This window comes from Cupressus sempervirens, chromosome 1 (assembly GCF_028749045.1).
Source record: "Cupressus sempervirens isolate cs-2001-9-10 chromosome 1, ASM2874904v1, whole genome shotgun sequence".
NCBI classification, from domain to species: Eukaryota; Viridiplantae; Streptophyta; class Pinopsida; order Cupressales; family Cupressaceae; genus Cupressus; species Cupressus sempervirens.
Window position 1 is genome coordinate 827503894 of NC_143118.1, and position 15208 is coordinate 827519101.

General features: G+C 33.5%; 1 protein-coding gene and 1 pseudogene across 1 annotated transcript in view; one reads left to right on the top strand and one right to left on the bottom strand.

The window, feature by feature from the left end:
• The first annotated feature begins 1493 nt into the window (after nucleotides 1-1493).
• On the top strand, nucleotides 1494-2477 carry LOC149580412 (serine hydroxymethyltransferase 4 pseudogene; annotated as a pseudogene).
• A 265-nt stretch (nucleotides 2478-2742) lies between these two features.
• LOC149580413 (ATP-dependent RNA helicase DEAH13-like) overlaps nucleotides 2743-15208 on the bottom strand; it is a 42287-nt gene continuing 29821 nt past the window's right edge. The window contains 12 exon segments of the mRNA XM_089790728.1: nucleotides 2743-4375; nucleotides 4544-5782; nucleotides 5903-6016; nucleotides 6234-6464; nucleotides 6591-6836; nucleotides 10172-10451; nucleotides 10453-10766; nucleotides 10872-10932; nucleotides 11156-11205; nucleotides 11405-11473; nucleotides 11578-11653; nucleotides 11885-11933. Of these exon segments, the coding sequence (XP_089646854.1) occupies nucleotides 2879-4375; nucleotides 4544-5782; nucleotides 5903-6016; nucleotides 6234-6464; nucleotides 6591-6836; nucleotides 10172-10451; nucleotides 10453-10766; nucleotides 10872-10932; nucleotides 11156-11205; nucleotides 11405-11473; nucleotides 11578-11653; nucleotides 11885-11901 (4194 nt within the window). The 5' untranslated portion in view covers nucleotides 11902-11933 and the 3' untranslated portion in view covers nucleotides 2743-2878.

The following is a 15208-nucleotide window of genomic DNA, read 5'->3' on the forward strand; positions in this document are numbered from 1 at the left end:
TATGCTAAATTATATAATCTTACCTTTTAAGCTTAATTAAATATTGATTTTAAATTCTCGTTCTTCTCTATTATAATTATAATCATACAATTTTGTAATAATTAATAATATATCTATCAAATTTGTTCAATATGAATTAATATTCTAATTTAAATGAAATGTTTTTCTAGATTAAACAAAAAAATTTATAATTTCATACTATTATTGTAACTTATTTATTTAATTTTTTTGGTATCATTTAATTTTTACCTTCTTAAAATATCATTCCTACTAATACTTAATTAAATTATTTCAACTAAAATTTCAAGTATAGTTATTAAATTATTACGTTCTAATGAAATCATACTATAGCTCATTAAATTATATTTAATATAGAACTTGCCACTCCATAGCAATTGTTAAGTGATCAATTGAGCACAAATTCTCTATAAAAATACAACATGGCATCCCTATAAATAGTCAATCAATGAAGACACATTCTAGGATCAAGAAGTATGATAAAATTATCAAAAAATAATAAAGAAGAAGAAATATGGTAAAATAAGAAATAAATATAATAAAATATTATAATTTTAGTTATTTGAATTTGGAATTTGGAGCTTGAATTTCATTATAAATATTAGAATTAATTTAAATCACCCTCATTTGAGAGTTCTTATCCATTTAATATAATCATTAATTTTGTTAAAAAAAAATTAAAAACTCAAACAATAGTTTTTTCATTTACATCACAATTGATCATAGTATAAAACAATTGTATTTATATCAATTTATTTTCACCTATAATTTTTCTTTTTCTTTTTTTAATCAGAAAAAGGCCCAAGCCCTATAAATTATATTAATGAATAAATAAATAAAATTACTAAGAATAAGACATTACCATCATAAAATGATTTCATTCTTTTGACATTACTCTTTTGAATTTATCTAGACATAATTGAATTCACTTCACATTTTTCACAAGCATCCTCTTTTATCTTTGTAGTTTTTGTTTTGAATTATAGAATTATGTTTCTTGATATTATTGTGTCAAAAACATTTTACAGTTATAAGAATAAGCGAGTGTAATAAAAAAAATCTATTGTTTTGATTTTTTATTTTAATTTTGATTATCCTTTAAGAATCAAAATATTAATATTTAATAATAAACATGCTATTTCAAGAAAAATAAAATAAAAATCCTTCAAAGTAAAATAAGTTCAAATGGGTGTCTTGACATTTTTTATGTAGATGTATATAAAATATTTTAAAATGTCATCAAAGTAAAATAACTTCAAGTCGATGTCTTGACATTTTTAATATAGATGTATATAAAATATTTTAACCAACTCTTAATGTAGATTTAGTTGATAAAATCTGCTACCAGTTCACGGAGCTGAAAACATGTTAGATGAATTCAAATTCACTGAAATGCTCATTTTACAAGTAATAATGTCCCTGGATATTTCTATCGAAATTTTAAATTTTACATCATTTTAGCCTGTGAAAAATGAATGAGGTCACCTAAATGTCAGTTGATAATCTTTGGTACGCCATTAGTGTCGTGGCAACCACTCCTTTCATGACAAATGCTTATAAGTCTCTTGAAAAAACGCAATGACTGACACGTCTACTGCTGTGTAGATCTAGGGTCTTGGCGTTTGACAAGTGACCTAGTTTCATGAGCTTATCTTAGTTACGTATAAATTAAAAATATTCCTCCTCTTAAACTGTAAATAAATGAGTGAAAAATATTACCTCCTCGCTGTCACCGGCGGCGCCAAGAGTGGGAGTCATCTTCTACAGGGAAATACCAAATCCTCCCAAGAAGGGCCAGCCAGAGGATGCAGTCTATGGTTACGAGGATAAAGTCAGCTTTTCTGTATTCGCATCTCTTTAGGGTGGGCCACACAACCACCAGATTGCAGCATTTTCTGTTGCTCTAAAGCAGGTAATGACCCCTGGGTTTAAGGCCTATGCCAAGCAGGTAAAGGCAAGTGCTGTTGTCCTTGCGAAATACTTGATGAACAAGGGATACAAACTTGTTACAGATGGAACAGAAAATCACCTAGTTCTATGGGATCTCCGACCCCTAAGGATTGACTGGAAACAAGGTTGAGAAGTTTTATGATTTATGCAACATAACAATCAACACGAATATTGTTTATGGTGACAGCAGTCCTCTTTTTCCTGGAGGTGTACGTATTGGTGCCCCTGCAATGACCTCCAGAGATTTAAAAGAAGCTGATTTTGAGAAGATTGCACCATTCCTTCACCATGCTATCAACATCACCTTGCCCGTCCAGAAGGAATATGGGAAACTTCTCAAGGACTTAAACAAAGGTCTTGCGAACAACAAAGATATTGAAAATCTGAAAGTTGAAGTTGAAATATTTTCTGCTTCATTTGGCAAGCCTGGTTTTGATGTAACTACCGAAGTACCAAGATTAAGTGTACTGAAATGGTATTAATGTCATTCGTTTTATGCTTTTGATGCACTGTTTCAAGCCTCAAAGTTAGTAGTAAAGGGAGCTATGCTCATGGATTAATGGATTAATTGTTGCTGCTCATCAGTTTTAACGATCCTCCTATTTGAGGAATTCGGTTGCTGGTGTAGCTAATATAGGTGAGATGAAGATAAACAGTAAAATGTCTTTAGCTGATTTTTAGAGTTAATGTGGGGAAAGTTGCCTAATAATTTCATTGGTTATATATTTTTGGTTTTCAAATGAAATAATAAGAAATCTTCTTGCAAAAGAGGGATTATCTAAAAAATAAAAACAATAATTATAATAATTCACATGAATATTAGCCACTCTAGAAGTGTGAGATGCAAACTCAAGCCTTCAAATTTGCATTAATGAAGGATTAGTGCAACATGTATTATCAACTTAAACAACTACCAGTCTTTGATTCTCTTTGTCCTGCTTAGTTTCTTAATTTTCTTATGAAATAATTGTTTACAGTCTAAATGGGACTCATGCTTCATTTGCTTCCATAGCTGATCAAAAAGATGATGGAATTTACCTTGAACCCATGCTAATAGTTCAACATACAAGAACTGTTGATCTGCATCCCAAGCAGATTTAAGTTTAATACGGCTGTCAACAACTGGCCCCACACTCAATCTGTGGAGGAGATCACTGACACGCATGTGTGCAGCAGCCTCAGGTTTCAACATCATAGAGGGATCAGCTGCTAGAAATTGCTGAATTTCTTTGAAACATGGCAGAACTTTTCCTTGAAGAAGTGCACATGCAAACACTGCTGTCCGATGATTTATGTTCTTCATAATGGATCTTTCAAGAGGAAGCTCCCATAAATATGGGCCAAATGTGGGAGAAACCCAACAATATACCTTATCTGACACGCAGTCATAATGTGGTTGAGGATCAGCACGTGGTTTAGAAAATGTGCAGAGAGCTCTTGCATGCAAGGCAAGCCAAGTTGGCTTGATACATGTCACACCATGCATGTAAGGCCTTTTCGCATGAATGAGTTCATTATACACAACAAACTCGGGTGCCAATTTAGCAACAGATGAATTGCGATGAAGGAAAACAGTTTCTTCCACAAAACAAGCTTGATATTTAACTGCCCTCGTCCGTTGGCCTTCCAATGATGCTTTTATTGTTTTATGTGGACTTAGACGACGTGCAACTCTGTCTGCCCAGCCTGCACAGATTGCCTGTCCCAGTATATCTTCTTGAGTTGATGTAAGAGATTTATTAGTTGATGCCCTCCATGCAAGTTCTATATCTGCCAAATTGCCAAAACTCCAAGTAAACTCCTCTTTCAGTTTTTTTTCCATTTTATGGTTGAAGACAAGCTGAAGCAGTTGCTTGCGAAGCTTAGACATTTCATCCATCGTTTTCAGATGTAAAGAATTAATTCTGCAGAACTGTTCTGGATTATCTGCAATTTCAAATGAACGAAGTGCCCTTGCAACTGTTAAAGCATCGCTGCTCATATTCTCAAACATTCTGTGGGCTGCTTTAGCCATGGCACGTTGCTTCTTAATTTCTAGGTTTTCTTGTGCTTCAGTTTCTTTCTCAAGAGCAGCATCATTTCCCCTCTGCTTCTCTTTCACATCTTCTCCAGCCACTGAGCCAAAATGTATGAGAAACGGGTTATCCACACTTAGTGCTGCAGCAACAGCCATTGCAAAAGCCAAAACCAAACTTGCACTAGCACATTCATCCCTCTCCTTTAGTATCTGAATCACAGTTAAAAGCATACGAGAATGGCGAGGACTAATAGGATATAATGACATTGCTTCTCCAACTGGCATCAGTCTTCCTGCACTCTGATCTAGTGCTCCAAGGGCTTTCAAGCACCGTTCAGCATCCACTAAGGCTGTCTTATCAGGCGGGGTAGGGAAAGGAAAGTTGGCAACCTGAAAAACAACCAATCAGTAAGTCTGTGAGATCTATTTAAAGAAACACCAGAGCTATACAATGCCTGATATATTGATTATAGAAGGCTGAAATAGAAGATTTGAATATCTAAGAGTTCTTTCACAAAAAAAAAGATTAAACAAAAATCTAGAACTCATTTGGATCACCTTATTAATACCCATGTGCTTCAAAATAAGAACAACGCCCTCAATAGGAGCCTTGCTTATTTCAGGTAATGGAAAATTTGGTAAAGTATTGTTGAAAACAGCAGATGAATAAAGACGATAACAATGTCCTGATCCTGTTCTGCCTGCTCTGCCGGCACGCTGAGCAGCCGAAGCCTTGCTAATCCATTGTATCTCATATTTTGCTATTCCACTTGAACAAGTATATTCTTTGACCTTCGCTCTACCCGTATCAACAACATATTTGATTCCAGGAATTGTTAAGGAAGTTTCAGCAACATTGGTAGCCACCACAACAAGCCTTTCTCCTTCTGGTACTCCAGCAAATACACGTAACTGTGCCTCTGCAGATAACATTGCATACAGGGGTAAAACATAGAGAGGACCTGTCTCTTTCAAGTTTCCTGCACTGCTTTGATCTGCGTGTTCTTTGTTATGAGCATCTAAAAGATTTTGCTGATTTGACTTTGTATTATTATTTTTAATATTGTCACCACCATTCAGTGCTTCAAAAGCAGCTTTAAGCGATTCCACACATCCTGGTTCTCTCAGCAAGCTGGCATTTGGCAATGTTTTATCAAGAGAGACATTTTCATTATCAAGAAACTCTTCTTCGCTATCTGAATCTGAATCTGAATCAAATTCAATATCAGAAGATTCTGAGTTTTCCTGTAACTTATCATCAGAGCCATCATCATCATATATATCAAACCCATTAAATCCTCTGTTGGACATATTATTTTCATCAGCAGCATCTACAGCTTCAGCAATTTTCTCCATGTCAGGTTCATCTGCAAACTTATCTACATCTGAAAATGAGCTTGTCACATAAGGAATGCCCACTGGTTTGGCATTGCTTTTAATCCTTTTCCCAAATGCTTTTTGCAGCTTCTTACATAGGAATTCCACCTCCCGTTGCCCTGTCACAAATACAAGTATACCACCTGGTGGCAACTTCTTGTGAATAGCTAAAACCTTTTTATAAGCCTTTCCCAAATAATCTACGAGTTCTGTCTTGGCAGAGAAATGAACGGTCACAGGAAACTGTCTTGTAGGCACTTCTATAACAGGTGGTATTACAGGAAATAATTTGTTATTTGAAACAAAATCCTCAACCCTCAGTGTTGCACTCATTAAAACAAGTTTCAATGGGTTGACCAAGTTTTCAGTGTTCACTATTTCTCCACTTGATATTTTTTTTTGCTGTTGCTCGTACAGATTCTGCAATAAAAATGGAACAAATAAGAGTCTAATTTTGTATTGATTTCTTCTTTTGGCTTATTAGATAATAAATTAATAACGCATAAACAACTGTAAATGCAAAATATCAAATCATAAAACCTGTCGAAGAGGTACAATTCGCGAAAGCATTCCAATAAGGATGTCTGTATTCAAACTCCTCTCATGAGCCTCATCCAACACAATGATTGAGTAGCTCCTCAATAGAAAATCATACTGTGGCCAACAAAGTGAAGCATTAGGCTTCCATAATATGCACAGAATAGCAAAATATGAGTTCAATGATTAGCATGGCTTCATTATTAGACACATTATAGATAAAAGATTTTTGTTATGAAAAAATCAACTAAGTTTAGTCTTTAGTACAGATTCTACAGAATGGAAGCCACAAGTCTCTCATCTTAGATAGATATGACAAATATAAACTCTCTACCTGCACTTCACGAAGCAGAATTCCATCAGTCATAAACTTGATGGAACTGTTCCCTCCTATTCTTCGATCATGCCGCACTTGAAATCCAACTTCCTTTCCCAGCTGAAAGGACAATTCATAAGCCACTCTCTTGGAGGTAGCAAGAACTGCTACACGTCGGGGCTGAGTGACACCTATAATTCCTGTCCTTGCCTTGCACTTGCTTGAACCAAATCCAGCTTCAAATAGAAACTTCAATAAAAAATCTTTGTTAAATGTAAGGCATCATGCAACATTCAAATCACCTTGGGAAACACAATTGAGGCATTCTTGCAACTCTTTAAAAAAGAGAAACCGGGAAACAATTAGGAATCATACCTGTGGAACTTGAGTAGTTTTACCGCATCCAGTCTCCCCACATATAATCACAACAGGATGCTGATTGACAGCTTCCATAATTTCCTGCTCCATCATAACGATTGGAAGATTTTTTCTTTTCTCTTCAACTTCCTCTGGTCTTGTAACATGAACTACAAAGTTATTACTTGTAGGATTCCAGCCTGAGTCTTTGGAAGCCCTGCCACTATCTTGTGCATCTAGCTTCACTCCCTCCTCTTTAGAAACCTGACAAATATGACAATGCAATATGTAAAGACTAAGTGCACCGAGCATCTTTAACACCAAAATAAGCAATATGTAAGTTCATTCATGTAAAACGTCAAGTACCTTCCTTGCAACTTGAAACAGTCCAGTTGTTCCTAAATACAGAGGCCAATCTCCTTTGAGATTTTGTAAAATAAAAATATATTATCACTAGACCAGATGTACTGAACCTTGACAAAAAAATTGGCAAGTTGGCAAACCCATATCCTGATGGAAAAATTATAATTGATGTCAAATCAAAGATATCACTAGGAGATGCATATACATTCAATATTACATAATATGGAATATATATACTTCATCGTCCTTGAAAATAGGTATATCAAAGTTGATATGTAAAGAACACAAAAGCAAAGAATGATTAGCTACACTTGGTGACAAGAAAATTCATTTTAGCAGATTTGAAGATATTGAACAGCTGCAACTGTAAGGAATGATGACAGCAATAATACTGAAACCCAATTTAAAAAGCATCAGTGGCCATATAAAAATCACAGAGTAAGAGTGATATATTAAACAGTATGTCATAATACGAATAAGGAAATTCATATATGCCTAATCTCAGACTATGTCATGACTGGATGTGGAAGCCGTGACTCAAGTATCATGTGTATGTATCAGATCAACAGAGGGACCATCCATGCCATTTAAGGTCAGAAAATATTAAAATAAAAAGAAAAACATCATACGCAGTAGTGTCTTCAGAAATGATGAACTGGAGATGTGTTTCTAGCAATGATTTATTTCTAAAGCAGTGACAGCCAAAATTATGAAACAGCAGCATGTGTATACAAATAGAAAGAGACCAACAGCAGCAACAACATATTACAAAGACCACAGCAAACAGATCCTTCGAAAGAATATTACAGAGGCAGCAAATGTAAACAAAGACAAACGAACTTATCACTGTAGGCAGATATATTTATAAAAGACAGAAAAAACATACACCTGCAAATGGGAATGAATCTGTTTAAAGTATAGACAGTGATGACAAGTGGCTATGTGACAGTATAAATCAAATCTCTACAACCTGATAAGCATACAGAACCGAAACATACATTTCTTAAAAGGCAGCGATGATGATGTGTAGTGATTCCAATAGGAAATAAGCATATGAAGCTAAGGCAGTGACAGGGATATGTGACAACGATAGATACAGATGATGTCAAGTGTTTTTAGAGAATAATTTTGACTATGTCATAAATGTTTGGATGCAACATAAGTCACAGCAGCAATGCCAGTCAATTGAATACAAGACACAAAACAAGTTTTCATATACGACGATAAAGAACAATGAGTAATAACGGCAACAGAAATCATCTTCTGCGAAGCTTTGGCGGTGAATACTCGGCGGATAAAGATAAAACCAGAAATCCTTTTTTTGTAATCTAAAGATATTCAACAAAAAATTATCTTAGAGTTCAAGGCTAGACTTTTGTGTTCTCCATTCAGGATTATTCAGATCACTATAAAATATAATGATATCTGGCCAGTGACTGCACTAATCCAATATCATAAGGCTGAATGATTGCATATTGAAGGGAATACCTTAATTGATTACATAGAGAAAGTTGTGATTAATGGCATATGTCTAATGTTGATTAGGAAATGATTATGGAGATGCATGATCGTAACCATTTAAGGAATTGATTAGAAGTGGTTATGTAGAGATGTGATTACCGATGGACAAAAGTCATGTCTTGTCCATTGCAACTCCTCATCCAATAATGCAGATATATAATAAGGAAAGACAATGATATATAAAAGAAGAGAGGAGGACCAAGTCAACCATATAACAGATTCAGTAATAAAGGATTTTACTATTGTGTGGCGTCTGAGTTCTTACAGCTGGAGCGACTTTTAAGAGAATCAAGTTGCAATTCACAAATCATGAATGTGATACATATATATCTCAGGCAAAATAAGTGGAACATTTCGAAATATAGAGGAATTCAATTTATTCTCAGTCTAAAAGAAAGTGGATGGAAGCTGGGAGAAGAACAACCACTTCAGAGAATAAAAATTGCATCGATGCATAAGTGCAGCAATGATTGGGGATTGAGGGAAGAGAACAGATTCGTTCTGTTGAAATGGAGATTAATATAATAGGAAATAGGTCATTACTTTTAGTAGATGCAATAATAACTAGAGGTTTGACCGGGACCTATATTGCACTCCTCAGAAGATTAATACTCACAAGATTGGACGTTATAGTCATACATTAGAGTATAATTGAGATTGTTTGACAGTTTCAGTTTACAGATAATTAGTGGATTGAAACGTGGATGCCACTATGAGAACACCCATTTCTCCACATTCACATTCCTAAAGAAGGCATAACAAATTGGGTTACCATAGGTAAAGTATTTCTGAAAAAGATACTAAATTATTATGAGCATACAATAATTCTCTACCACACATGGTTACAATTAAGCAGCAGTCATGTCTAAGATAATAGTTGGGATCACTAAAACAAGGAATCACAAGCCATTCTCTATTACTTGCTATAGGCATTGTGCTTATTTTATACATCAGATTTCCGAAGATAAAAAGAAGTAAATGCAGAAAAGTGTGAAAGATACATGAAGAGAGTAATAACGGTCCTTTGGACTAGAGAAGAGAAATCAATACCTAGAGATAAGCAAGTAAACATTGACCAAGGTTAATAATAACTGAAAGAGAATAGAATATCAAACTCGGAATTTATTAGACACAAATATATTAACCACCATAAAATGAACATCACTTACATCCTAAATCAGGAAACTATTAATTTCAAATAATAAATTATATCAAAGTCAGATCAAGGCAGTTAGGCATTACAAATAGTTCAATCCATCATGTACATCTACAATCCACTGCATAAGATCATATCCCAATTGACTTTCTTTTATCTAAATTAAGTCTCTTATAATTGAATTGGAATAAATATGCCCCAAATCTCATGAGAACAAACATGAAAACATTACATGCATATAAACTGATATATTTCTGGATTCGATTGTGTAAAGATTTTTACACAATCGAATCCAGAAATATATCAGTTTATTTGCTATGGATTGTGGAAATTTAATCTCTTTAACATTACATGCATGTTAACAACAGCCAAAACAATTCCTTCCAACCCATTAGGGACCTCAAGCTGATACAATTTCCTTTGCCATATCATTTTATCAAATGAATAAGAAAAACACTCCTGATAGGATTTTTTAAAAATAGAACAAACAATTGAGAAATGTGAGGGTTAGTCAGTCATTGGTAAGTTTTATTTCTATTTGAGATTATGAGAAACAAACCTGGTATTTTCTCTCTTTAGTCAGATCAAATGACTTCTTTACTCCAACATTCTGTTCTGAGCTACCATCTTCACACTTTATCCTTGGGGAACATTGTTGTACAATAGGGTGAACTGAATCCAAGCATGTCAAAGATTCACTACCATTGTTCAGTTGAATACTTCTAGCAGAAACAAGCAACCCTTGTTTATTAGAATGTTCGGAATTTTCTAGTTGAGCTCCACTTAAAAAACCATTCCTAGAATCAGATAGCACAGGTTCAGTACAAGAGTTTATACTTATCACTCTGGGCAATACTGTGGCCCTGCATTGTTACCAATTCTTTCTCCATAAATTGGTTACCAATAGAGGCAGACATGCTCGCATCCTCAAATCTATCATTTCGATCTCCATCTAGAATTGTGTGCAAAGCGGTTCGTTTTCTTTTCTTTGGTTGAATTGTGCCAGTATCCTGAATATTCTTCATTGGATTGTAAGTTTCTGTCAAATTTGAATCAATTTCTCTCTCACAAAAGAGTGGAACATCTGAAGGAACTGATAATCCTGCTCTACGTAATCGCATTGCCCTAGACAGTTTCTCCCGCATAGTTTCAACCTAAACAATAAAAATTACAGTATATCAACAGTTGGCTGGAAAGATTGAAATATTATTAGTACAGATATATAAATATTAGAATATGACAGCCATCTTGTGAGATACCTGTCCAAGATTGTCAGAAGAACATAACAATGCGTGAGCATGATCTTGAATCTTGTGCTTCCTGAGGATATCAACATAGCTCAAGGTAAGAAAAAGATGACAAACTTTTTTATGGAATCCTTTAAATACTATATATTTATAAAGTCCACATTTTCCTTTTACTAAACTTGTGGCATTTTGTATATGATGGTTACTACTTAATAATAAGTTAATTATTAGCCATAGGAAACATTTGTTAAATACAGATCACAAAAAAGTAAGCAGGACCAAAGGCATGCACGCACTCCAAGATCTCAAGATCAGTAGCTCGCTGTTCCCTTTTATCCTTCTCCTCCTGCATAGAAAAAATTGAATTGAAGGAATTTTAATGACATCCACTTGACCAGCAGTCTAAGGTACCAAGAGAAAACCTTTTAAGAAGATATTCAACAAGAGAAAAGTCCTCAGTGTGGATTACAGACCAGGGCCATACTCTTTTCCATAACTATTTTACAAAACCCAAAGTATTAAGGCAAGCTTAGCACTGAAATTACCTGCAGCCTTCTCAATTTTCTTTGCTGTTTCTTACTCAATAAGAGATTTTTCTTCCTGTCTTTAGCAACCTTCAAAAACAACAAAATAACATAAAAATCTCATGATAAGGATAACATCAATGATTAAATTTTATATTAATTCCATATGTAAAGGCAGATTAATGGATAAATACCTTTATTTTATCTTTATGCTTGGATTTATGATTGCTAGGAAGAATAATAGCATTGCATGGATCGCCCTCTTCAGATCTGCAACCATAGGATATAAGTAAATAAAAAGAAAAGCCTCCTGGTATCAGTTAAAACACAATCTAGATATCTTACAGTCTTTTATATATTAACCAGACATCTTGTAAAGTTTAAAACAAAACATATTTCATGCTAAGATTGTAGAAAACACTAGACTCGCTGTTTTCTTTGATTTAGAATATATAATCTGAATAAAAAGGTCTCTGTCACCAAACTATAATGTAGTCATACCTGCTGGCAACTCCCATATTGTAAAATTTGAAACCTGATTGGCTCCAAACTGCAGTTGTTTGGCATGCAAAGTTTTTCAGACTATGCTAACCACATGATAAAAATAAATTGAAGACAATCCTAGATCTAGATATAAAAACAAAAACAATTGAAGTTAGGTACTATAGGATTAAGTTGAAAGTTGCATCAAATAAAAATATTATATACAAGACCTCAGTAGATCATTTAATACGTAGAAATAGCTATAAATATGCTCATAAGAGGCATTTCTTGATCTTGGCAGTAAGCACCAGAGAATTGCACAATTTAAACCTTAATACCAGAGCTGTAATTAATTTGCATTGATTCAGAGTTAATATCCACCTTATTTTAGGAATAGTTATGCCCTAATAATTTTTAAAAATTACTTACGCATACATGCTCACAGCTATAGACATCAATTTATTACATAAATCACTATCCAGTTATGATGGGTTTGAAGTCGAGAGGCTTAAAGAACAGTGTCTAATTTATCAGTAACCATTTTCACTTGTAAGGCATGAAGCCTTGTAGTGTTTTCCAATTCTAATATTCATGTAATCATTAATCACATTCTCACAAATTCTAAAGTTCAACATAGTAAATTTTCTCCCAACTTTCCAAATCAAAATCAGGTGTGGATATGCTAACATGACCAAAAAAATTGGAGGTTGGGTACGCCTGTACGTACAGACGTATATATTAATATATTGCCCTAAAGTTGATTGAGACATAATATTATGGTAAAATCATTTCATTGGTGAAGTGGCCACAAAGCTCCGAACCCCTGTTGGACAAGATGCATGCCTTTGCTGGTCAATTGTGGGCAATTGTGCTTGCAAGCCATTGGCCGTTGAGCTCGTGACTTTGATCAAGTAAAATATATGTTAATAGGGACTGAAAACCCTAATTTCCACACAAAAATTAAAGCACTAAAATTGGTATAAAGCTATATCATATTATATTTATTTTTAATATATTAAATATTAATAAATAATATTTAAAATTCATAAAATAACAGATATTCAGTATCAAATATGGAAAAAACTACTCTTCAAAACTTTCTAGTATAGATATCATTCAATAGGTTATTTATTAAAAAACACGTTATATATATATGGAGGACTTTGGACAGAAAAGTTGATGTCTCATACCAATGTTTTTTTTTGTGGTTCCAAGAATTTCCCCCTACTACCAGAAAAATGCAGATATTATGGATTGCCAAATAAAATCTATAAGATGGAGGTTTATTCGTTATTCCCTGGCAGATGCTGCTGAGAAAAGTCATTCCTTCATCACAAACAGTCCATCTCAGAAACCAGGGACTTTTTAGCCAATTGCAGCTCGTTGGCAAATAATTTCAGTTTTCCCCATATTGTTTGATAATCCTAAGCAGGATGGACCCTTTAATTATATTTTTTAACCTTATAATTTGATGGTTTGCACCAATGTTTTAACTTTTTTTTGTTATCATTTACTTTTAAGAAAAGCATTGGCAGGGAATTGGAAAGAAATTAAACAAAATCAATTTAATTTGGAAGGAAATCTGTATGAAAAAAATTAACAGTTGGTTGTTTAATTATCTTCAAATTTGTGTTATGAAACTAAATACAATTTTTTTTTTAAAGATAATTTTTAATTGTATTTATTTTTTATTTATACATAACTATAATGTTCTGGAAAATGCCATTGAGGACCTAGTATTTAGGTCTATTCTCATATTTAACTTTGGGCTACTTTATTATACTCGATCAGTTTTCTATATGAACTATAGAGATTGGACATTAATACATTGACCCTTCCGAATTTACTTTTAGTTTGAACAAAAAATTTCTTTGCTTTCAGAATAACCACAAGGATTAATGAACCTTCAAATGGAAACCACAACGAGCCTTCAAATGAAAACCAATCCAATATTAGCATATAGTTGCATTGTTTATTAATTTCCAATATTTATTGTCGGTACATTTATAAAAGATTTTAACCAATTCAATATTAGCATATAGTTATATTGTTTATTAATTCCTAATATTTATTGTCAATACATTTATAAAGATCTTTCATATTTATTGAATATGCATTATATTAGTAATATTATGATTTATTTCAACTTATTTTAGAAATTATTATTTTAACATTACATAAATAATTATAAATAGATTATTAATCCTATATTAACACTTTGATTAGTTGATTAATAATATAAGATAAATTTCAATTGTTTCTTATCAATAAAAGCATTTTCATTTAGAAAATATATATGTATATTAGAATATAAAAATTTGAGAAACAATCTAGACATTTAATTAAATCATACAAAGCTCGAGGGAGGGAGGGAGCGAGGGGTAAGATAAGATAGAGATAGCAAGGGAGTAAGGAGTGTCTATGTGTGTGAGTAAGAAAGGAAAGACAACAAAAAAGTAAGAGCAGAAGACAAAGTAAAAGAAGAAGATGACGTAGATTTTAGTGAGCAAGGTATACCTTTATCAGCATAACCATTGTACCACCATTAGGTGCAATCTCTTCTTTAAATTGCAGCATCATAGCTACGGCAAGCTCTAGCAGGTTGGGTTGCATCAGAAACTTTATAGATGTAAACAATAAACCAGGAAGGTGTAGATTTTACCTACCGGTTTAATTTTTTAAGGATTTCTTTACATTAGTATTATTACCACTCTTCTGAATTGCTAGGCTGTAACCGTGACAGTGAACAGCTGTATAAGAGTTGTTGAAAATATTGTTGCATCAAAAAATATCTGAATAAAAAACAAGAAGCGGGAATTTTTTGTTTTGTCCAACTTTTTAAAGATATTTTGTTTGAATATCACAAACAATGCCAGATTTGGCCTAAAGAAATTTTCCAACAGAGTAGAGCTATTGTGATCTAAATTTTCATTCACATAATAGGTGAGATCTCAAAATGGAAGACCTAAAAGGAGTCATAATACCATCTGGAGCAGAAAAACATTTCAGAGGGTTCTGATGAAATGGGCATAATGCTATTATCAACATCAAAACAAGAACCATGAGATTTGGAGTTACAAAATAAGTGAATTGAAGGTATGAGGGTGGGTAAGGGGACGAAGGTCTTCCATATGTTGCAAAGGGATGGTCAAATCCAGAGGACAAATGGGGATGGAGAGTGGTCAAGAGAAGAAGTTTACCTAGGTATTGAACAGACAGATTCTCTTTTCTCTGTCTAAAAACATTGGAACTAAGCACTGCTCCCATTTACTTCAGAAGCAGAGTTGTGTTTGAAAATTATATGGGGGAAAATTTTCCAGAGGCGGATGTGGAAATGTTCTT